The 24,793-nt window shown below is 41.0% G+C and overlaps 1 protein-coding gene and 1 long non-coding RNA gene across 2 annotated transcripts in view; one reads left to right on the top strand and one right to left on the bottom strand.

Annotated features, from left to right (window-relative positions):
* CAMKK1 (calcium/calmodulin dependent protein kinase kinase 1) overlaps positions 1 to 11,338 on the top strand; it is a 166,343-nt gene extending 155,005 nt beyond the window's left edge. The window contains exons 18-19 of the mRNA XM_058164409.1: positions 494 to 541; positions 7,886 to 11,338. Coding sequence (XP_058020392.1) covers positions 494 to 541; positions 7,886 to 7,958 — 121 coding nt within the window. The 3' untranslated portion in view covers positions 7,959 to 11,338. The remainder of the gene's footprint in view (positions 1 to 493; positions 542 to 7,885) is intronic.
* Positions 7,917 to 21,937, bottom strand: LOC131188821 (uncharacterized). Its single transcript, XR_009152845.1, has 3 exons — positions 19,199 to 21,937; positions 11,769 to 11,824; positions 7,917 to 8,070 (listed from the first exon to the last, which is right to left on the bottom strand). It is a non-coding gene; the product is annotated as an uncharacterized LOC131188821 (long non-coding RNA).
* Positions 21,938 to 24,793: the final 2,856 nt, after the last annotated feature.

Raw genomic sequence — 24,793 nt, 5'->3', positions numbered from 1 at the left:
GTCGGTGAATAAAATAGATCAACCTCAGCCAGCGGCAAGCAGCAAATTTCATGAATTAATTTTGCCTCTTTGAAGGAATTATGTTTTGGTCTTCCCATTATTCCAAAGTGCTATCTAAATTCTAAAGGTGCTTTTTCAAAAAGGCAACTGGACTTTGTTTTTCCTTGAAGACATTTTGCTTCTCATCCAAGAAGCTGCTTCAGTTGTGACTGAATGATGGGGAATGGAAGGATTTATAATCGATTCTCTTCAAGGAAAAACGTAGTCCAGCTGCCTTTTGAAAAAGTACCTTTGGGACAATTATGACCTGAATGACTGAGAATCTCCATAGACGTTTATCTAACTCTAGACTCGATCTCTCATTCCCATGAAAATTGTGGTTTGGTTTGGTTTGGTTTGGCTCTGTTGCATTTTGACATCCAGATTTCTTGCATGCAGTCTCATTATTTGATTGTTTTGTCCCCTTCTTTTTCATTTTGCTCTTTGCATCCAGGCACGGTTTTCAGTTAAGCCCCTCTGTGTATTTGCATCCAGCTTTAAGGTAACTTCATATCTGTGTTCCTCCCACTTGTGCAATGAAACCCTTTATCCACTCCCCCCATCCATCCCTCCAGTGCTGTATGTGTTATAACATGTTTCTTACTTCTAGAGCTGAGTGAGCATGTGATTCCCCGTTTGGCCTTTAATAGGTATTTACAAGAGCCCCCCATTGTCATTTTCCTTTTGTTTTCATGTCCCTTTTCTTTCCTTCTTTCTTAAAAAAAAAACAAAACCACTTTGGCACCAGGGGTGAGTTTCTACCAGTTCGTCCCAGTTCGGGCGAACCGGTAGCGGTAGTGATGGGAGGATCCTCCCACCCACCCAGACATCATCAAAAACGCTCTGTGCAGAAGCGCCACGTGCTCGCAAAGCGAGCATCCGCGCCCGCACGCTACCGATAGCAAACCGGTAGCACCGGGATTTGAATCCCATCTCTGTTGGGCATCATTGATCCGTGGGATTTGCAGTTCTGTTCCTATGATCTAAAAGCAGTCTTTCTCAACCTTGATACTCTTAAGATACATTGGCTTCGATTCCCGGAATTCCCCAAACAGCACTCTGGGAGTTAAAGTCCACATATCTTAAAATTGCCAAGGTTGTGAAATGCTGCTCCAGGGCTAGACGGAAGGTGACAGCAGTGGTGCCATGGAGAGTATTCTACCAAGAATAGGACACAATGGAGGTGGGTGGGTGTTTAAAGATCCCTTCTTTTAGACAGGCTGTCCAATCCAAGATTGGCTTTAAAAGAAGCCTAAGAAGGCAGAATGAAGTCTTTGAATAGGGCCACAGTTGTCACCTAGACAGCAATGGTGAGTAGCTCATGGTCTCTCCTTGCTCATGGAATCATGAGGATGGAAGAGACCTTGCTTGGAAGTCTTCTAGTCCAACCCTCCTGCCCAAGACTGAAATCTTTATATCATCCCAGACAGATGAATCTCCAATCTTTTCTTACATTGATTATTTCCTAGTATGATTTGATTGCTTATTTGCACCCTATGACTATCGTTAAATGTTGTACCTTATGATTCTTGATGAATGTATCTTTTCTTTTTATGTACTGTTAGAACATATGCACCAAAGACAAATTCTTTGTGTGTCCAATCACACTTGGCCAATAAATAATAATAATAATAATGATGATAATGATAATGATAATAATATAATAACAACAGAGTTGGAAGGGACCTTGGAGGCCTTCTAATCCAACCCCCTGCCCAGGCAGGAAACCCTACACCATCTCAGACAGATGGTTATCCAACATTTTCTTTAAAATTTCCAGTGTTGGAGCATTCACAACTTCTACAGGCAAGTTGTTCCACTTATTAATTGTTCTAACTGTCAGGAAATTTCTCCTTAGTTCTAAGTTGCTTCTCTCCTGGATTAGTTTCCACCCATTGCTTCTTGTTCTACCCACAGGTGCTTTGGAGAATAGTTTGACTCCCTCTTCTTTGTGGCAACCCCTGAGATATTGGAACACTGCTATCATGTCTTCCCTAGTCCTTCTTTTCATTAAACTAGACATATCGAGTTCCTGCAACCGTTCTTCATATGTTTTAGCCTCCAGTCCCCTAATCATCTTTGTTGCTCTTCTCTGCACTCTTACTAGAGTCTCAGCATCTTTTTTACATCGCGGCGACCAAAACTGAATGCAGTATTCCAAGTGTGGCCTTACCAAGGCATTATAAAGTGGCACTAACACTTCACGTGATCTTGATTCTATCCCTCTGTTTATGCAGCCCAGAACTGTGTTGGCTTTTTTGGCAGCTGCTGCACACTGCTGGCTCATATCTAAATGGTTGTCCACTAGGACTCCAAGATCCCTCTCACAGGTACTACTATTGAGCAAGGTACCACATATACGGTACCTGTGTATTTTGGGCTTTTTTTTTGCCTAAATGTAGAACCTCACTTTTTTCACTGTTGAATTTCATTTTGTTAGATAGAATATAAAGAATTATATTCTATTATCTATCTATTTCTTGAAAACCTCCGGCAATGGATCACTCACCACTCTGGGAGGCAATCTGCTCCGTTGTTGGTTGCTCTCACTGTCAGGAAATTTCTCTTTAGCTCCAGGTAGGATCTCTCTTTTAATGAGCTTCCACCTGTTGCTTCTTGTCCTGCCCTCGGGTGCTTTGGAGAATAATAGAATAGAATAGAATAGAATAGAATAGAATAGAATTTTTATTGGCCAAGTGTGATTGGACACACAAGGAATTTGTCTTGGTGCATATGCTCTCAGTGTACATAAAAGAAAAGATACGTTCATCAAGGTACAACATTTACAACACAATTGATGATCAATATATCAATATAAATCATAAGGATTGCCAGCAACAAGTTATAGTCATACAGTCATAAGTGGAAAGAGATTGGTGATGGGAACTATGAAACGATTAATAGTAGTGCAGATTCAGTAAATAGTCTGACAGTGTTGAGGGAATTATTTGTTTAGCAGAGTGATGGCCTTCGGGAAAAAACTGTTCTTGTGTCTAGTTGTTCTGGTGTGCAGTGCTCTATAGCGTCGTTTTGAGGGTAGGAGTTGAAACAGTTTATGTCCAGGATGCGAGGGATCTGCAAATATTTTCACGGCCCTCTTCTTGATTCGTGCAGTATACAGGTCCTCAATGGAAGGCAGGTTGGTAGCAATTATTTTTTCTGCAGTTCTAATTATCCTCTGAAGTCTGTGTTTTTCTTGTTGGGTTGCAGAACCGAACCAGACAGTTATAGAGGTGCAAATGACAGACTCAATAATTCCTCTGTAGAATTGGAGTCAGCCCTCTCATCTCTGTGACTGCCCCTCTAGTACTGGAAGACAAGTATCATGTCACACCTAATCCTTCTCTTCACTGGGCTAGATATAACTAGTTCCCTTAACCGTTCACCATACAGTTTAATCTCCAGACCTCTTCCCCTCTTTCTTCTCTGCACACTTTCTAGGGTTTTTCAGCATCTTTTTTGAATTGTGACAACCAAAACATCTAAGTGTGGTCTCACCAAGACAGCATATAGTGGTACTAATACTTCAGATGATCTTGATGCTATCCCTCTGTTGATGCAGTTTAGGACTGTATTGGCTTTTTTGGCACTGGCAGCACACTTCTGGCTCATATGTAAGTGGTGGACCACAAGGACTCCTAAAACTCTCTTACAGTTATTATTGTTCAGCCAGCTAATGCCTATTCTATACCTGGCAATTTGGTTTTTCCTGCTTAAGCGCAGGACCTTATTTTTCTCACCACTGAACTGCATCTTATTGAATAGGACCCATTTCTCTAGTCTGTGAAGATCCTTTTGGATCTTGAGTCTATCTTCCAAAGTGTTAGCAATTCCCTCCAGCTCGGCCTCATCTGCAAATTTGATGAGTTCCCCCTCTACCCCCTCATCTAGATCATTTATGAAGATGTTGAAGAGCACTGGGCCCAAGGCAGAAGTTTGAGATGCCCTACTGCATGCTTCTTTCCATAGAAATGTTCTTTGAGGACTACAAGCTGAGTGTGGTTGTTAGCCAATTGCAAATCCATTTGGTGGCAGCATTGTCTATCCCATTTGTTCTGTCATACTAAGAAGTAAGCAGCAGCCTACTTTGTCAAACGATTTACTGATGTCCAAATATACTCTATGCACAGCATTTCCTTAATCACTAGTTTAGTCACTTTATCAACAGTTAATAAGGTTTGTTTGGCACAATTGATTTTTAACAAACCCATGCTGGCTTCTGGTAACTGCTTTGTTCATTTCTAGGTGCTCATAAATCTACTGCTTGATTATCTTTTCTAGTATTTTCCAGGTATTGATGTCAAGCTGATTGGTTCCCCTTTTTTCCCCTTTTTTGAAAATTGGAACTACTTCAGCTATTTTCTAGTCCTCTGACACTTCTCCCCATACTCCAGGAGCTCTGAAAGAGTTTGTTCAGTGGTTTCAAGATAGCATCTGCCAGCTTCTTCAGAACCCTGGGATATAAGCCATCTGGTCCTGGAGATTTGTTCTTATCTAAACTGGAATGGTGTTTTCTTCGTAATTTTTTTGCCTGCTTTGTCCTTTCTGTCTCCCACAGTGCTGTTTGTGATGAGTTGGACTATTTTTTTTCCTTTTGGGTGAAGACAGATGCAAAGAAGGAATTAAACAGTTCTGCTTTCTCCCTGCTGCCCATCGCCTTCTTGCCAGGTTCTCCCATTAGAGGACCTATTGTTTCCCAGACCTTCTTAGTATTCCTTACTGATTGAAAGAAACCTTTTCCGTTAACCTTGGAGATGCAACCTATCTGCTGATATTCTGTTCTAGTTATGAGCCCCTCTTTCCCTTTTTTTATACGTCCTTTTTGTCCCACAGTTTGTCAGTGAGCTCTTTATGCAACCATGCTGCTTTCATCTGGGATCTCTCTTTTACTTTCACTGTGATATTGTGTTCGATTGAGGTTTAATAATCTCATTTCCATAGTTTCCCCAGGGTCTTAAGTGGTTTTTCCCTTTAGGATTTCCATCTACGGAATTCTTCCTAATTTCTCTCTTAGTTTGTTGAAGTCAGCTCTCTTGCAGTCTTGAACCCTAGTTTGACTTTTTTTCAATTGTCTGTGCCCGCATGATGTTGAATTCTGGTATGGCATGGTCACTCTAGGACCCTTTGAGCTCTGCTCGTTTGAGTTGTATTTCATTTCTGGGAAAATAATCATAATTGCTTGCACCTCTACCCTTTAACTTACTACTTGCAGAGTTTATGCAAATTGACAGCTGTTTAAACATGCATATTTTATGCAAACTGGCGGCAGATGCTTTTTTTAGGCAGTGATGGGTTTTTTTGCCTGAGATAGAAGGCAACTCTCTTCCATATATCTCTTGGATTATCCAAGCAGACCAAACCATCTGTTCACAATGATGCCCTGGGAACGCTAAAAAACTTTTTAACTATTGTGGTGGTAAAAGATATCCCTTTATCTACATGTGAGTTGCATTCACTACCAAACCTAGTAAGACCCAACCAATACATAGTATGGCTAGTATGCACACATAGTAGGTTGGGATAAATACTGTATAAGAAGGTCATCCGGACGGATTAATCAAAACCATTGCAACATCCTGCTCTAAATTACACAGTGTTTACTCTTTTCTTTGTCTTGCCTTTGCAATGTAATAGTTAAGGGTAAATGAGATGTGCTTCTACTTTTGCCTAGGGCTGCCCAACAATGCTTTGCTGGGATTTTGCTACCTACTATTATATGCAATATATTTTGCATATTAACAAATTTTAAGCAAACCAAAAAAACCCAGTAGCCCAAGAAGAAAAAAACCAGGGAAGAAGACCTAGAAGACTAGAAGACTAGAATCTAGAAGGCTAGAAGACCTCCAAGGTCCCTTCTAACACTATTCTGATTGATTGATTGAGATGTTTAGGAGCTGTGATGGTGCAGTAGTTAGAATGCAGTATCGTTAACTCTGCTCACAGCCTGGATTTCGATCCAGACCAGCACAAGATTGACTCTGCTTCCCATCCTTCTGAAGTTGGTAAAATGAGGACCCAGATTGTTGGTGAACGATATGCTGATTCTGTAAATCACTTAGAGAGGGGCACTATGGAGCAGTATATAAGTCTAAGTGCTATTGCTATCTACATCATACAGTGCCAGGACTGTAACAGCCACTATGTAGGACAGATAGGCAAGACTAGCAGAGCGCACCCATGAACATCAACCAGCAGTCCGAAGACATGATGAAAACTCCTTAATCTCATAACACATTGAAAATCACCATTGTCCCCAAAACCCAATTTCAAACCTACTAAAATGAGCAAGCTGAAGAGGTGATAGAGGAGGCAGGCCATCCTGGAATTGTGACTGTTAATGGTCTGTTTTACAGGTTGCTTGGCTGGTATGCAATTAGGTAACACTTTTCTGATCTTTCTGTCTGAGTCTGTACATCATGGGAAGCTGATGGTCCCAGTGTTTATTTGTATCAGCCACTGTTTTGTCATTCTCTAACTACATGAGAGCCCCTTCCAAGCTTGTCAGCTATCTGGTGCAAAGCTATCTGGGTTTATCACTCTGGCTGGAGAAAGTGTTTAATAGAAATCAGTTCTTTCCTCCTATATTTCCTAGAAATGTAATGAAGAGCTATGCAAGAAGGAAAGGCCCAATTAAACCAGCAACTTGAAAGCCTAGAAAAATTAAAATAAAATCTCTTATATGCCATGGCTTCTTCAAGATAGACTCCTTCTGCAAATGGAGGTTCTCATTATAGCTGACCCATTAAGCAACTGTTAATGGATCACTTGCCATACTTCTTTTCCATTCCCTTTTAAAAACCATTGATGGCATCGAGGTGTTACCATACCACCAAGTCTATCAAGCTCGCTATTTTAATTCTTGGGTGTGTTTTCACAACAACTTGACTTGGTCTGATAAAAATTGAACAGCTGTATTTTCATGGTATGTTGCTGAACATACTTGGCATTTGTCATTATTTATTTTGTTTGGGGAGGGGGGCTTGCTGTGTTGTTTGAATCCAAATCAGTTGACAACTTTATGGTTCAGCACATTATGCGAATCCAAAAAATTAATTATTTTGGTAACTGAATTAAATGTGTTATGTAAATACAGCAGGTAGCTGACTGACTCCTCAGATATTTCTGGCACAGTTGTTTTTCCTATATGCAGAGAGGTCTGAGACTGAACGTTAAGCCCACTGGATCCAAAGTATATGTGATACGTTGAGCATATCAATAAAGGAAGATTCTAGTCCTCTTGGTTTCAGATAACATTCTTTTCTACACTTGTCAACACATGCTTCTCTAAATGTAATTTTTGTTTGTTTGTGGAACCAGACAGTTTTTCTCAACTTTAAGATGTGTTTGTTTTCAACTCCCACAATTCCTCAGCCAGCAATACAGGTAGTCCTTGGCCACAATTGAGCCCAGAATGTCTGTGGCTCATTTTACAACTTTTCTTACCACATTTGTTAAGTGAATCCCTGCAGTTGTTAAGTTAGTAACACGGTTGTTAAGTGAATCTGGCTTCCCCATTGATTTTGCTTGTCAGAAAGTCACAAAGAGGGATCACATGACCTGGGGACGCTTCAGGCGTCATAAATACGAGTCAGTTGCCAAGCTTCTGAATTTTGATCACGTGACCATGGGGACGTTGCAACGGTCACAAGTGTGAAAAACGGTCATAAGTCACTTTTCTCAGTGCCATTGTAACTTTGAACGGTCAGTAAATGAACTGTTGTAAGTCGAGGACTACCTGTAACGTATGTGCTTCTGCAATTAACCTCTTATATGAAGCAAATAATGTACAACTGGGATTGCTTCTTGATCTTGTGATGAAAATATTCTTCCTCTTGATGATGTGTAGAAACCAAGGAAGCCGGGAAGGGCTTAAAGACCCAGAACTGCCTGATGTGAATGAAGATGAGACAACTTCTTGAAACCCCTCCAATCACACCGACTGATCATCCAGCTAGAGCTGCTGCTGTAACTATTGTAATCGGTGGTGTTGTCTTGCACGCCATGCTGTTCTCATCAACCGGGGTTTGTGATCTGTGGGAGAGAAAGAAGACATAAGTACAACGCTAAGAACTAAAGCAGCAAACCCCAACCCAAGAAACGGTACACCGAATAGCTAATTCTTCATACAACCTGCTGCCTGCATTTTTTCCCCCCACGATATAAGACATTTTGATGTTGTAAAACTTGATATGTGCCTCTTCCAGCTGTATTTCAATGTTGTGGTAATGTGTTTGGTCAATTTTGCTGAATGTTCCTTTGCTAGGAACTGCTCAGTTAAAAGTTCTATTCCAGCTCTTAATTTAGGCATGAGCTATTAAGCAATGGCAAGCCCAGGTTGTTATTCCACACATTAGAAACCTTTTCACCTCTCTGTAACTGCTGTCTCAAGGAAGGATGCCGTAACTTTGGCTTGTTTTGAAATACAACACAACAATACAGTAGCCCTGCGGTAAGTATTCAACTCATTTTGCTTCGGCATGTTTCTTAAGTTATGCATGGCTGTATACGTTGGAACATGCCCAGTGAGGTTGCTAAAAACTAGAAAGGCTTTTGGATTTCTCCTCCTTTAGGTATTTCCCCCAATTCTGAATTGTCTGTTCATTTCCAGAAAGACATTCAAATTAAGAGAGCTAAGATGACAGTTTCCCCTGGTCTTCCTTCCTTTTTGCACATGGAAAAGGGCTAAAGCTCAGTGGGAGGGTATAGTTTTCTGCATGCTTTTGGATCCAATTCCTGGATCCATCTTCTTATGGGACTGAGAAGGCCTCTTCAGTGAGATGATGAATGCTGCTGCTGGCCAGAACTGACAGTGCTCTGCCAGATGATTCATGGTTGGACTCATAAGTCCATAAGTTAGACTCATATGTTCCTTTTGAATGATATCCAAAAAACCAAATCTGACATTATGTAAGTAGTGGCTATGCCGTGTGAGAATTCTGCTCCTAGACGACAGATTCCATATTCTCATAGAATTGGGTATGTTTGGATTATTGAGCTAACTTATTTCTGCGGCAGCCACTGTAAAGGAAAAGTTGCAAAATTTCAATTTTCAGGTATGAGATAACTTGGAGCTCTGGGGATTGAGGAAAACAACATTGTTTTTCCCATTTATTCCTGATTCTTCTTACCGCCCTCCATCTGAACTCAAAGCTCTTATGATAGATTTCACTGGCTGTCCTGTCAGTAAACTTCACCTTCATCTTTCTAGTCTAAATATTTAGAAGACATTGCAGAGGAAAAATGGTACATGGGCCATAAGTTTATTTTGTGGAATTGTTTATCAGCATACAGGAGCCTCATTGTAACATCATACAAAAAGAATTTTGATTCAGTCATCCACGTAATCAGGATCAAAATTAATGGGATGTAGATGAGTACATCTGTTCTAGTGGCATAATTAATTGTAGAAATGTTCATTAAACCAGATTCGTTCATTCCTGTAGATTGAAATAAACACACAGGATATACAGTACATATAACAGGCCATTGCAAAGTGTCAAATTTAATAACTGGAATGCATTTCTCAAAAGTTTGCCTACAGCTATGAATCTCAAGGTAGAAAACATTTCCAAGGCCATTTTCATGTCAGAGGGCCTGTTCTTTCAGCAGATAGTTGCCTTCCTGCCTTGATTTGTATAGTCTCAAAGAATCTGTCACTGGTTTTAGATTGATCTGCCAATAGACACAATGAGAGCCAAATGTGGAAAAGGATAACACTTCCCACATCCAGGTTACATTTACAGTATGTTCCCATCAGAATTTTTTTTCAGAATAATAGAGTTGGAAGGGACCTTGGAGCTCTTCTAGTCCAACCCCCTGCTCAGGCAGGAAACCGTACACCATTTCAGACAAATGGTTGTCCAATCGTTGTTCCTCCAACAATTTTAGTCCGTCACTTGATTAAGAGCAGACTTCTGCATTCTGCATTGTGAGTCTATAAAGATACTTATTCAGAATCAGACGCATTAGGACTTTAAAGTATCCAGGGAAATAAGTGGTGAGGAATTTCATCTCTACCTGTTATCAGGATGTTGTACCTGGGTTCTACCAAAGGGATGAGCAACCTGCACTGGTGTTTAAGTTCTCATTTTCACCAGAATAATCTGGGCTGGATTCATACCAAGTTGACTGAGACTAAAGAGGTTGGGATAGAACTAAAAATGATGATGCCACTAATTCTTTCACTTTTTCACATCTCCAACCCCCCACCCCCCAATCTCTTGTTTTACACCCAATTTTCTCACTCTTCCTCCTTATATTGAAATGGGGAGGAATTTATTACCCTAACCAGCATCCAAGCTGACTGTTTACAAAGAGAATTTGAACTTCTAAACAAGGGCTTTATGAAATTATGACAAAGACTACATGTGACATAAGGGCTATTGGTTGCCCAGACTATTTTACTAAGTCTGGAATTGTTTTCTCAGATGTGTTTAACCTGGTAACCAAGTTAATCCATTTTGAGGTTTGCACAGCTCATGAATTATGAACTAACAGAACAGACTGGGTTCTATTAAAAAAATAAACAAACCTCAGCATATTGTGTGAATGCACCATTAGGTTTAATTAACTAGGTTACATGTACATGTGAACACAGCTCAGCATTTTTTGTTATGTACAAAGCAAAAAACATTGAAGACCTTCCAAACCAGTTAAATTGCTTCTTTATAATTCTGCCAATCTAATCTCTCTCTGAGATTTACACTCAACATATCACAGCTTTTATAATGATAAACTTAAAGCTTGGATATATTTAGAATTGGCCTCCAAATGTAAGAAAATAATGGCAGGGACTTACAAAAAGGAGAGCAGATTCTGACCTGTTTCTGGGGCATGTGCTTCAATGTGTAGAAATCCAGGTCATTTTGAGATAATCCTATTTTTATATGTATGACTGATGCTTAAATTAAGGCATGGAAAGATGGCCTTTCATTTATAAGTCCGTCTCTTATTCTCATCAGCAAATTCAGAATTTTTTTTCATTATGTTTAATATTTTAAGGCATTATGATAGGCATTTGGGTCTGTGTACTTAGATAAGAAAAGCATGACAAAATTTGGAGATGTTCAAAAACCAAGTCTTTCTATAGTCCCACTTATTTGTCTAGCAACTATGGTTAATTTGGTAAGAATTTGTAATTTCAAAATGATGTCTTCGGGTATTCCTGTAAAAAAAAAATCACATGTTCCCAAAATGTATTCCATTATTATGTAAATTTTATGAAGCAGTCGCTGTCCTTTCCCTTCCCCTCCCACATTAAAGTTGATTTTAACAGTTATTCAAATACATAGCAAATCATTTGATTTTTAGGATCCTGGGACACATACCCGTATTTTTCAGACTATAAGATGCACCGGAGTACAAGACGCATCTTAGTTTTTGGGGAGGAAAATAAGAAAAAAGATGATTGGGGGAGGATCAGCCTCCCGGAATACCCCAATCAGCTGTTCCCAGAGGTGAACTTTAGCAACAGGTTTGTTGGTTATGAGGCTCTGCCCCTTTGCTTTTTTTTCAGCCTCTCAAACAGAGGTTTCAGAGGCTTGGTGGAGCTACAATCGGTGTATAAGACGCAGCCAAATTTTCACCCTCTTTTAGGGGGGGGAAATGTCTGTTTTATACTCTGAAAAATACGGTATATTCACAAATCATTTGATTTTTCCTCGGTTTTCATTTGCAAGCTATCCAAACATTGGCTTTGAATTCCATTCAGCTTTCTATTTCTGCAGTACCTGTATAACAGCCTTCCTCCGTTTGTTGTCTTCTGAATGGGTTACACTTCAACTTTCTAGAAGACCAGAAGGAAAAAATGTTCTCATCTTTGTAACAGAGCATTTAGGAAACCCCAAAACTGTCAGTTGGGAGTGTGTTATGCTCTTCAGCTGGTTATTAAATGGCATGTTTGTGAGCACTTGGATAAGAATGCCACAATTAACAGGATCTGGCATGACTTGTAAACAATCAGTTCTGCCAAACTAAACTTACCTCTTTTTTTTTTTTTTTGACAGAGCTGCTAGTTAAGTAGATCAGAATACCGTAAACCAGTCTTCCTCAACTTCAGCAACTTTAAGATGTGTGGACTGCAGTTCCCAGAATTCTCCAGTGAGTACATCCTGGCTGGAGACTTCTGGGAATTGAAGTCCACATGTCCTAAAATAGCAGAGGTTGAAAAACACTGTTGTAGATACATGGTACCTGAAGAAAGTCAAGTTTTCTGCAGAGTCTATCCTGATAATCTCTGTAATAAAATGGTAACATATTGGCTGGATGATACTACTGTTAGATGAACTCCCAGTTAGCTGAATGACCATATCCAAACACTGCTCATTAATAACTTCACTTCAGCCTGGAAAGAAGTATTGTGTCAAATGCCTCAGGGCTGTGTCTGGGTTGTGGATTCAGCACAGTTACCATAACATGATTGAAGGACTTAGAGGGACATATCAAGTTTGCAAATGACACATTGATGGGAGGGGAAATTGTTACTTTACAAGTATTCCTCACTTAACAACCATAATTGGGACTGGCAGTTGCATTGCTAAGCATTACAGTCACTATGCAGACAATCGTGACTGCAATGGACTTATATGTCACTTCCTATTTGGTCATTAAGCAAGTCACATCAGTCGTTCAGCAAACTACCACTGCAATATACAATTTTATTTTCACATCTTCCATTAATTCTGTTTGTCACAAGCCAATCGGGAAGCAGACAAATGGCGATTACATAACCCCAGGAACTGTGACAGTCAAAATGCGAGGATTGGTCACAAAGCTGGGTTGTTGTTTTTTTACTCAACGTTAAGTTCGAACGGTTACTAAACAAGGCAGTTGGTATGCAAGGACTAGCTCTAAAGCAGAAAAAAGATTCAAAAAGAACTAGACTGGATTGAAGAGTGAGCTGAAATAAATAGAATGGAACTTATTAGGGAGAAACGTAAAGTACTGCATCTGGACAGGAAAAATTAGGGCAAAATATAGCTTGGAGGAGACCTGGCTTGGCAATAGTACACGTGAACAAGATCTAGGTGTTCTTATTGACCCGAAGTTAAATGTGAGTCAGGAGTGTAATGTAGCTGTAAAAGGCAAATACTATGTTGGGGTACTTTCACAGGAACAGAAAGTCTAGTTAATGGGAAATAATACCTCCATTTATCTGCCGTGGTCACATTCCATTTGGCATATTATGCCCATTTCTGGGCATCACAATTCAAAAGAGACAGTGACAAATTAAGTTCAGCGGAGGGCTGCCAATATGATGAAGGATTTAGAACCAAGCCCTCAGAGGCACAGCTGAAGAATCTCCCTGTTTAGCTTGCAAAAGAGACAACTGAAGGAAGATTTGAAGAAGCAGTCTCCAGATATTTGAAAGGTTGACACATAAAAGACAAAGTAGATTTATTCCTTACAGACTGAGAGAGCAGGACTAGAACTAACAGCTGTCAGAAGGAACATTCTGACTACACTAGCCGTCAGCCATTGGAAGAAGCTCCCACATGACAGAGCTTTCCTATGGAGATCTTTCAGACAGAGGCTATAAATGACTAGCTGTCAGAGATGCATTAGTGGACCAGTCGCTAGATTGGACTAGGTGACCTCTCAAGTCCCTTCCAGACCAACATTTCCAAAATTCCTAATTTGTGTACATCATAGCCAATGTTGAAGTCTATATACTGTAATTTGGAAGGCTGCTTATAGTGAGATATTTACTTATAAAAATGTGTGTGTCACCTGTCCATGGAGATTCTCAATTGTCTAGGTTATGGTTGTCCCAAAGGTGCTTTTTCAAAGTGTGTGTCACCTATTCATTGGATTCTAGGTCTCTCTCTCTCTCTCCCTCCCTCCATCCCTCTCTCTCTCTCTCTCTCTCTCTCTCTCTTTCTTTGTGTGTGTACCTTCAAATTAGTCTTAGTTGTTGGTGACTGTGCATTTTTCATTGTCTTCAGACATGGTTTGCCATTGTTTTCTTCCCAAGAAGGAGAAAGAGAATGACTGGTCCAAGTCATCTGGCAGGATTAGAACATACAGTCTTTCAATTTCTCCCAAAATGATCCCTTAATCACTACACCTAAAATCTATAAAATCTAATAAAAGGCTACATTTCTACTCTCTGCTGTCCATAACTATTTTCCATTCTGAAGATCCCATGAAAGATTGATCTTGGATAGGGTAGAATGCTCAAAGCAATAGTGTTGCTGTTGAGAAGGCCATTGAGGGGGGCGGGGGGGCCTGCCTTCTTGATTTCTCAAAGGGCGGGTACCTGTAGCTCCCCCTTTCTACTGGACTGTATCTGGAATGGGATAGATCACTCTTTCATGGGATTCCACCTGGTACAGGTGGTCCTGAAGATAATAAAAGGGCCAAATCACATAAGTAATCACCCACACTTTGAACTGGGCCCAGAATAGAATAGAATAGAATAGAATAGAATAGAATAGAATAGAATAGAATAGAATAGAATAGAATAGAATTTTATTGGCCAAGTTTGATTGGACACACAAGGAATTTGTCTTGGTGCATATGCTCTCAGTGTACATAAAAGAAAAGATACGTTCATCAAGGTACAACATTTACAACACAATTGATGGTCGATATATCAATATAAATCATAAGGATTGCCAGCAACCAGTTATAGTCATACAGTCATAAGTGGAAAGAGATTGGTGATGGGAACTATGAGACGATTAGTAGTAGTGCAGATTCAGTAAATAGTCTGACAGTGTTGATGGAATTATTTGTTTAGCAGAGTGATGGCCTTCGGGAAAAAACTGTTCTTGTGTCTAATTGTTCTGGTGTGCAGTGCTCTATAGCGTCGTTTTGAGGGTAGGAGTTGAAACAGTTTATGTCCAGGATGCGAGGGATCTGCAAATATTTTCACGGCCCTCTTCTTGATTCGTGCAGTATACAGGTCCTCAATGGAAGGCAGGTTGGTAGCAATTATTTTTTCTGCAGTTCTAATTATCCTCTGAAGTCTGTGTTTTTCTTGTTGGGTTGCAGAACCGAACCAGACAGTTATAGAGGTGCAAATGACAGACTCAATAATTCCTCTGTAGAATTGGATCAGCAGCTCCTTGGGCAGTTTGAGCTTACTGAGTTGGCGCAGAAAGAACATTCTTTGTTGTCCTTTTTAATGATCTTTTTGATGTTAGCTGTCCGTTTGAGATCTTGCGATATGATAGAACCCAGAAATTTGAAGGTTTCTACTGTTGATACTGTGTTGTCAAGTATTGTGAGAGGTGGAAGTATGGAAGGGTTTCTCCTAAAGTCTACCACCATTTCTACGGTTTTGAGTGTGTTCAGTTCCAGATTGTTTTGGTTGCACCACAAGGCTAGTCGTTCGACCTCTCATCTATATGCGGATTCATCATTGTCTCGAATGAGACCAATCACTGTTGTGTCATCTGCGAACTTCAGTAGCTTAACAGATGGATCATTGGAGATGCAGTCATTGGTATACAGAGAGAAGAGAAGTGGGGAGAGCACACAGCCTTGGGGGGCCCCTGTGCTAATTGTACAGGTATTTGATGTGATCTTGCTTAGCTTCACCTGCTGCTTCCTGTTTGTTAGGAAGCTTGTGATCCACTTACAAGTCTGTTCCGGTACCTGTAGCTGGTTTAGCTTAGTTAGAAGAATGTCTGGAATGATGGTATTGAATGCTGAACAAAAAGGACCCTTGCATAGGTCTTTGGAGACTCAAGATGTTATAGGATGTAGTGCAGAGCCATATTAACAGCATCATCTGTTGATCTATTTGCTCGGTATTTGAAGCAGACTTCAGATCAGAGTTTTTGTTCCGTCACACAGACAGACTGGTTGATATCAGTCTGTTGGTGGTCAGCTTCCAAATTATATTTAAAAGTGACTCTTTGAAGAGTGAATTTCAACAGTTGGAGTGTGAGATGATACAGACACGGCTTTTCAGTATCAGGAAAAGTCCCAACTAACAAAAACAGACAAACTGACCAAAGGCCAACCTGGCCATCGCCTTTACTTTCTACTGTAGCAGGAGCCACAAGTTCAAGAATTCCTAAATTGTGTTATCTATTCTTTGAAAAACAATTAATGGAGCATCCATGGATTCCAAAACCTTTATAACAACAGTAACTCTACTCTGCTAGGGTTATATTTGATTCTGTTCCTCCTCATTCAAACCCCATAGAATACTGGATCTGGAGGGATTACCTTGCCCATCCAACTCAAAGTTACTGTGAGTAATTTTTGCTGCACAATTATCTGGCAATCTGCCCACAATAGCTGGTGGGAGGACTTTCAAGGCCCACAGCTTCTAAAGAGAGTGAGTTATGCTAAACAACGCTGGCACTACACAGTACATGGAAATAGCATTGCTTCACCATGGTTACCAACACAAGCAACCTCAAACAAGAGCTCATACTTGCAATCAGGTCATCGTCATTTCTTGTCTTTCACTAGCAACTTTGATATTACTGTATCCCCTAATGCACTTCATTTTTCACTGCTTCTCATGGAGCACCCCTAGACTGATAATCTGGGAGAAACTACTTTGGAGCAGTCTATCAAGCATCTTTGTGGTCTCAACATTCTAGACCTCAATTAGGCAGACAAATACCCCAATGCCTGTCGATCTCTGGGAAACCCACATACCCCCAGTCAGTTATATCTATAAGTTACTTAGGACAGACCATCTTAAGAGATCATTTTCATTATTGAGATGTAGGTGAAGAAGAGCGGAGCCTCCACTTGGGGACTGAGTCAAGACAGGAATCAATCTGGAGATGTTATGTTCCCATATGTCCAGTCTTGAATTCATTAGCTCTTATCTAACACAAATTTAGTGCTGACTAGATTCTTGTGAATAGGCATGAGCAACAAATCTTCTTAACTGGATCTTAACATGTGGTCCTGATACTTTATGCCTGACAGGAGATCAGCAGTGGCCACAAGCTCCAAGGAGATCAGATGATCTAACCTCAACAATAGACTGATGATACTGTTCTCCGTCCTCAATTCCCATCCTAATGCAACTCTCTTCTGCATTATAAGCCACCTAGAATCAGAAGGTTAAGATAGATAGTCATATAACTTATGTGAATGAATGAATGACCTGAGGTAAAGACTAGGTCCAGTGCTTGGCCCTCTGTGTGAGGTAGTGATATCATGGTTGTCATATTGTCATGAGTTTCTGAGATACCATGTTCCAGAAATGAAGACTGAAATCCTCCAAAAATTGGGGGGAGGGTGTCTATCATCAGCCTAACAATTACTTCAAAGAACTTGGGAAGGAGTTTGATGGGTAGTGGAAACACAGTAGTCCAACAATATCTCTGAGATTGAACTGGCACTCAACTTCATGTCAAGACTTCATTCCTACAGCCTTCATCAGAACTGCTTTTCATCTGCATTCTATGATGTCCCAGTATTCCATCCAGTGCTTAGCTAGGACTACCCCAAAATACTGGGTCCATTTCAATCCTTGGTGTCCTTCCCATCCTACCTTGCTCCCAGATCCCTCAAATCCCTCACTCTTGGGAATAAGGCACCATGCTCTTTAGGCTCCTGAGCTCCCCTTGAATACTTTTACATCATCAGGTTGTTTCTTCCCCCTATGCCAAGAGAGGGTTTTCCCACCTGGCACACATTTTTTCTTCTTCTTCCCTCCTTCTAATGCTTGTTCTCCACTCCCGAGCTCAAGTCATCACCAGCCAAATAACATCTGGGTTGCCCCTGCTTCTTTGAAGTCAGTCCTGTTAGTCTTTTGTATAGCACTAATTGTAATTCTTCCACCACCACCCTCCTCAGAGTGTTCCAGTAGAACACTCTTTATCCTTCATCACCTCTTTCCCTTCGTCTAGCCGTGATATTCTCTACCAATTCTCCTCCACCTGTCACTTTCATTTTTCTCAATAATCCAGCTAGCATTAATCCTGTGCCAGATTTTGCTTTCCTCCTGCTTTCCCCCTCTTCAACTGCATTCAATTATTTCAAGCTGTCTTCATCAATATCCGTTCTCAGGCTCTGCTTCATCAATATATTTCATCTCCAACTTTTGTTCATTCCAATCCCCACCACCACCCTCTCCAACTTCTCCAGTCAGCTCCATCCCAAATGATCCATCTTCATCCTCACCAGCTGTTCCTGGATCTTTCACAATGCCATGGAACTAGGTTCCTATCCCATCATCTGTAAGTAAAGGTAGTTGGGACCTACTGCCAACCACGGCTGGTGAAGCACTATTAACTTCTCAGGATTTCTGAACTGCACACTTGCTTATACAACTCACTCTCACCTGGTTGGTAAAAATGCTGGCTCCACCAGAGGAAAGGCTTTCAAAAGCCCTTCAGAGGTTTCCAATATATTATTATAACAGCAAGCCCCAGGAATGCTCAGTGTCAGCTCTCTGCTTTGCTGCCATGTTTATTTTTGCTATTATTCCACTCCATGCTGTTACAGTTCAAAATATTGAAATTAAGTTCACTGATGTGTCATAGAAACAGATTTTGGCCTCTTGTGCATGAAATTAATTGCTGTATCATATTGATGTAGTGTTGATAAACTGCTGTTCGTACCAAGTAAACTGCAAATTCGTCCTGTTGATCTCTACACAAAGGGCACCTTTACTGCACGTGCAAAATTTTCTTTGATAATGATTTTGGCACACCTACATTCACAAATCTGCTGTGAGTGTGAAGGACAGGGTTACTAAACTGGCAGAAGAACGCAATGCACTTTATTTATTGTATTTTTATCCCACTTTTGTTACTTTATAAGTAATTCAAGGCGTCGAACATACATAATACTTCTTTCCCTTCCTATTTTCCCCACAACCACCTTGTGAGGTGAGACAGAGTGACTGGCCCAAGGTTACCAGAGGTGGGTTCCACTTACCTTTGCTACCGGTTCGCAACGGGAGTGCGCACGCATGCGCAGAGCGTCCATGATGACATCCGGGCGGGTGGGCGGAGCCTCCCACCGCCATTACTACCAGTTCACAAGATCCAGACTGAACTGGTAGCAACCCATCACTGAAGGTCACCCAGCTTTCATGCCTAAGGCACAGCTAGAACTCACAGTCACCTGATGCCTTAACCACTAGACCAAACTGACTCAACTTTCTAGTTACACAGAATATAAAACTGCATCCCTTCATCTGGATCAGTTTTTAGATTATGAACTTTGCACTTACGTTAGCCAGAGCTTCAACTGGATTCTGTTTTCCTGGCACAAATGATCAATAAGTCATGCTGGAATGAGAAAGGCATCTTTCAGTTGTTTATTTCTGCAGAAATAAAGAGTCTCACACTTGGGACAGAGGTCCAAATCAACCGCCCTAAATAAAAATTAGCTCAGATCTTCTTGCAAAATGTTACTTTGTTGTTTACATGTCAATCTATGCAATTTCTTTCACAAGGTTAGTCTTTACATTTGGTTGATTACGTCTGTCTTTTTTGGTACTCTACAAGATTACATTTGTTGTAATTTAGAACAAGACAGCAAAATCTTTCTAATCCTATCATTGTCAGAAGTTTCCTGCTGCATTTCTATAGCTTGTCAGTTTCATAAGGAAGCTTAGACAGTCCAGTGGATAATTAAATCAGTTCTGACTTTTGGTGGCTTTTTTCTATATAATTTAATCAATTCCTGGATGACTTGGTGTGGAAAATATTATTTGAGACCTTTTCTTATCAGTGGGATACCTTTCCTAGAGAAGTTATAGGTTTTGCTGTTGCTCCCACTAGGTTTTAAACAGCATCCTATTTGAAGAATTCCATTATTTCATATTCTTCATTTTATATTCTTCATCTGTCATCAAACTTAGTTAGTGAGGTTGTGGAGCCTTAATTATTTTAAGGGTTTACAAGATCCCACAGTGCTGAGAATTTCCTTGTTGTAATCTTCATGCTTTTTTGCACTCAAATCCATGCTTCTCATGTGTTGGTATTTCGTGTTATGTTCAATGTGAAACTCATAATTGCCAACTTCACCACAGAAACTAAAAGCATGACAATATAGGCCAACTCTGTCCATCAGATATGTTGGGACCATACATTAAGAATTCCCAGAAAGGCAAAGAGTAAACTATCCAGCCACCCAAGAGCCATTCCACTGTAAATATCTACCATGAATAGGTTGGGGTTATGGTTGCTTGCATCTGGAAGTTGGGGTTTTATGCTTTTGTATTCCAAAGAATGGAATAGGAAGGGGGGCAGAGGTGGAAGGCTAATAAAATACTCAGAATTAAGCTGCTGGTTGAGTTGTGATTGAAATGGAGGTACAAGCATTGCTCCTGACATCTATGTCATCAGTGAATAATTCACTCATTTCTGGACACTAAAGACTCACCATTGTTTTTCACACTGCAATGTTTTCACTTTTTAAAAATTAGAATAAAACTAATATTATTGTTAGTTACATAACATCCCAAACTTGAATGTATCCATGCGTGCAATCACACATACACACACAAACACACAAAAACATAGGGAACCTGTAGGCTTTTGTAAAGTATTTTGAAATTAGGAAAAGTAGTTTACATAAACTTAAGAGACTGGATTGCCACAGCATAGGAGGCTGAAATTTGACTGGTTAGTTTGGGGCTCAGTGATGTTGGTTTTTAAAAAAAGCTTTTATAGGAAGAAAAAAAAAACCTGCTTCAGGTTTGTGGAAATGACCGCATTGTATCAGAGAATCACCATAGTAAATTTGCCTCAGATATTCAAACAACAGCATCATCCAATCAATAGGTGTTGTTTGAATCAGAAAAGCTGTTTTGTGCAGCCTGCCCGTTTTAAATAGGTTGCTACAGTTTTATAACCTTTTTGTAGTTTTCTAATTGGTCCTTACATAAAGTTTTATGCTCTTAATTTATTTATTTAAAACATTTATATAGCTGCCCAGGTTCTAATCAACTCTGGGTGGCACCCAGACAAAAGTTAAAACAATATGTAAAATCATATTAAAACTATAAAGGTAAACATGTCATAAAATGTATATACAATTTCATAACTAGATGGATGGTAAAGTAGGCAAAAATTAAAAATTTGTCGCATTCCTTTGGTGCCCCCTACTGGATTCAGAATTAAGATTTATGTTATGAACATTTTGGCCATCTCACCATGAAAGCTTACATATATTTTATTTAATATTCTTCCTTTTTAATACTAAAAAATGATAATCAATGAAAGAAAGTTTATGTGCTCTAAGAAAATGGTGTAAGTTTCAAACTGTAACATAGACACAGGGCAAAATTCCGCAAAAGGAAAACCCTTTTCCAAAAGTCAAACACCTTCAGGTCAGTTTTGTCTCCTGGAAACTGGCAGGTGGCAGCACGGAAGCTTCCGGCCTCATATGGCTTCCAAAGCTGGAAGGGTTTTTTGGCACGATTTTCAGAGGTGCTTTGCCCTTGCTTTCTCCCTAGGACTGGGAGAGAGCGACTGCTTCAAAGTCGTCTTAACTGGCTTGATGCCTAATAGGCAGGATTCAAACTCGTCTCTTCATTTCTGAGTTCTTAATCTTTACACCAAAGTGACCCTCAGAATGAAAATAGGTCATAAAATATAGAATTGGAAGGAGTCGCTCAAACTCGAGTCTAATCTGTTCAGCGCAGGAATCCAAAGCATCCTTGACATGGTTACACAGCATCTGCTTGAAGATATCCAATAAAAGAGGGATACTCCACCCCCCCCCCATGTCTATAGGCCAATGATGGTTAACCTTTTTGGTGCCGAGCACCCAAAGTGTATGCGCACGAATGCACACACGCATGCCAGAACCCCCAAAATGTGATGCGAGCGCCCCACCATACATGCACGTGTGTCCCCCGCGCATGTGCCCCCGTGCATGCACCCTGCCCTCCGGCGCCCCATTTTGGCTTCTAGGTTGGTGCAGGACGCTTTCCAGGCCCAACAGGGGGCGCACCACGCCCCATTTTGGGCCTGGAAAGCCTCCTGCACCAACCTGGAAGTCAAAACAGAGTGCGAAGGCACAGCATGAGCCCCCCCCCCCTGCCCCGTTTTGGGCCTTTAAAGTCTCCTGTACCAACCTGCACCCCCCAGCGCATGCACCCTGCCCCAGGCACATGCACACATGCATTCCCCACATGCGCCCCGTGCATACACAGCAGAGATCCGAAGACCAGCTGGCCAGCAGGAGGCGCACATTCATGCGCAGTGGAGCAGGGCTGGAGGGACAGCTGGTGTGCCCGCAGAGGGCTCTGCGTGCCACCTATGGCATGAGTGCCATAGGTTCGCCATCACGGCTATAGGCAATTGTCCACACCATCAAATTGCTGCTCCTATTAATTTTCCAAATCTGTATTATACATAGTCCTTGTTTAGCAACCGCCTGGTACAAACTATTTGCAATTAGAACTGATCAAAAAATAACTTTATCACTAGTCCTTGAATTTATGAGCTCCCACAAGTCTGTACAGTAGAGGAAAGCTAAAATAAGATCGTGACCAGCGTCATGAGTGACCGCTTCACTTAATTGCTGGTCCCACTGTGGTCATTAAACAAGGACAACCTTTGTAATCCCACTGTTGTTTCAGTCTGGGCTTTCATCTGTGACACTCAAAATACTTGAAACATGCTAAGACTTCTTTGAGTCGTTTGTAATAGTCAATTAAAACGTTCCTCGTGGAATTGAGGTGTTTTTAACTTTAATTTCCCAGTCAACATTAATATAAACTTAGGTCTGCAGTGATCAACCTGACATGTGTATTAAAGGTGACATGCCAAGGTTCACCAACATCCAACAATTATTCTCGAGAGCAGGCTTGGTTCTCTTGTGACTTTTGGAAGTTGTGGAAACCATACAAGAATGGGACGTGCCCTTGCTCGGCCGCAGGAAGTTGTGCAAAGCTTCTGGAACCTCCAAAAATTGTGTAAGAACAGTGCATGCTTTTGTGTGGGTTTCGGAGACAGCAGAGGCGACGGAAAAACATTCTCCAAGGCTGCTTCAAGAATGCCTCAGGTAGGCCGCAGAAACTGCCTGAAGCTTAGCAGAGTGCAGCAGATCCTGGGGAGCACTAGAGCCCTGGGGGCAATCGTGCCGTTCCCTGAGGCTCACATGCTTTGGGGAATGGTGCAAGGTGTCCTTTTTGAGTGGCACCAGAGATAGCAGCGTTGAAATTGAGGCCCAGGCCTCTATTTCAGGCAGTGGTGAAATTCAATTTTTTTCCCCTACCGGTTCTGTGGGCATGGCTTGGTGGGCGTGGCAGGGGAAGGATACTTTTTTTTTTTAAATTTGCATTTATATCCCGCCCTTCTCCGAAGACTCAGGGCGGCTTACACTATGTCAAGCAATAGTCTTCATCCATTTGTATATTATATACAAAGTCAACTTATTGCCCCCAACAATCTGGGTCCTCATTTTACCTACCTTATAAAGGATGGAAGGCTGAGTCAACCTTGGGCCTAGTGGGGCTTGAACCTGCAGTAATTGCAAGCAGCTGCTGTTAATAACAGACTGACTTACCAGTCTGAGCCACAGAGGCCCCTACAAAATCCCATTCCCTCCCCACTCCTGAGGGAAGGATATTGCAAAATCCCCATTCCCACCCCACTCTGGGGCCAGCCAAAGGTGGTATTTGCCAGTTCTCCAAACTGCTCAAAGTTTCTGCTACCGGATCTCCAGAACCTGTCAGAACCTGCTAGATTTGAGGTCCAGCCTTATCGCTGCTGTTCAAGATGGCCTAGGCCAGGGGTCTCCAAAGCTGGCTGAGGAATTCTGGGAGTTGAAGTCCACTAGTCTTAAAGTGGCCACGGTTGGAGACCCCTGGCCTAGATGGTGGAGATAGAAAATTGTCTTTTTTATGGAGGGGCTGGGTTGTCACACCAGCAGTCGAAGTTCTTTTGAATTTTTGAAATGCCGAGGCCAAAAGGTTCACCATCACTGCCTTAAGTGAAGCATGGGATGATTCTTAAAAGCAACTTCTCTACAGCAACTTGAAAGAATGGAATTCTCTCTTAAAACAGTTGCATCGTAGCTCATTACCAAATGTGCTTTTCGTGTATTGATTTCTTATACACAGTAGGGCAGTACGGCCCCATTAGAATATAATCTTAAACCAAATGTGTCTTCTGCAATCTAGTGTTGGAAAGGGCAGTCCAGTTGCTTTAGAGCGCTCCAAATGAATGATATGTGAGCATTCCCCCTATCTTGACCTGAATACAAGTAGTCCTCGACATACAGCAGTTCACTTAGTGACCATTCAAAGTTACAAGGCCGCTGAAAAAAGTGACTTATGACAATTTTTCACACTTATGACCATTGCAGCATCCTCATGGTCACGTGACGCAAATCTGGATGTTTGGCAACTGGCTCATATTTATGACGTTTGCAGCGTCCCAGTCACAACCTTCTGACAAGTAAACTCAACGGAGAAGCAGATTCACTTAACAACCATGTTACTAACTTAACAACTGATGTGATTCACTTTAACAACTATGGCAAGAAAGGTTGTAAAATGGGGCAAAACTCACTTAAACAATGTCTCGCTTAGCAACATAAATTTAGGACTCAATTGTGGTTGAGGATTAAGTTGAGTTGTAAGTTGAGGATTACCTAGTTTTGTCTCTGCACTTGGAAGCATGACACCATCCTGCTACAGTTATGCATGACCTGTTAAATCTAATGTGCTGCTTAATGCTTTATTACTAAGATTCTCACGGTCATACTTGCAAACCGCTATGACTGAAGTAGTAGACATATTGCATAAATGCTTAAATATAAAAACCTTTCCCTAATTCCCTAGGCTGCATTAAACCACCAGGCTCAG

Source organism: Ahaetulla prasina, chromosome 1 (assembly GCF_028640845.1).
Source record: "Ahaetulla prasina isolate Xishuangbanna chromosome 1, ASM2864084v1, whole genome shotgun sequence".
Taxonomy (NCBI): Eukaryota; Metazoa; Chordata; class Lepidosauria; order Squamata; family Colubridae; genus Ahaetulla; species Ahaetulla prasina.
The sequence above is the reverse complement of the archived record's forward strand: the minus strand, read 5'-3'. Positions and strand labels throughout refer to the sequence as shown.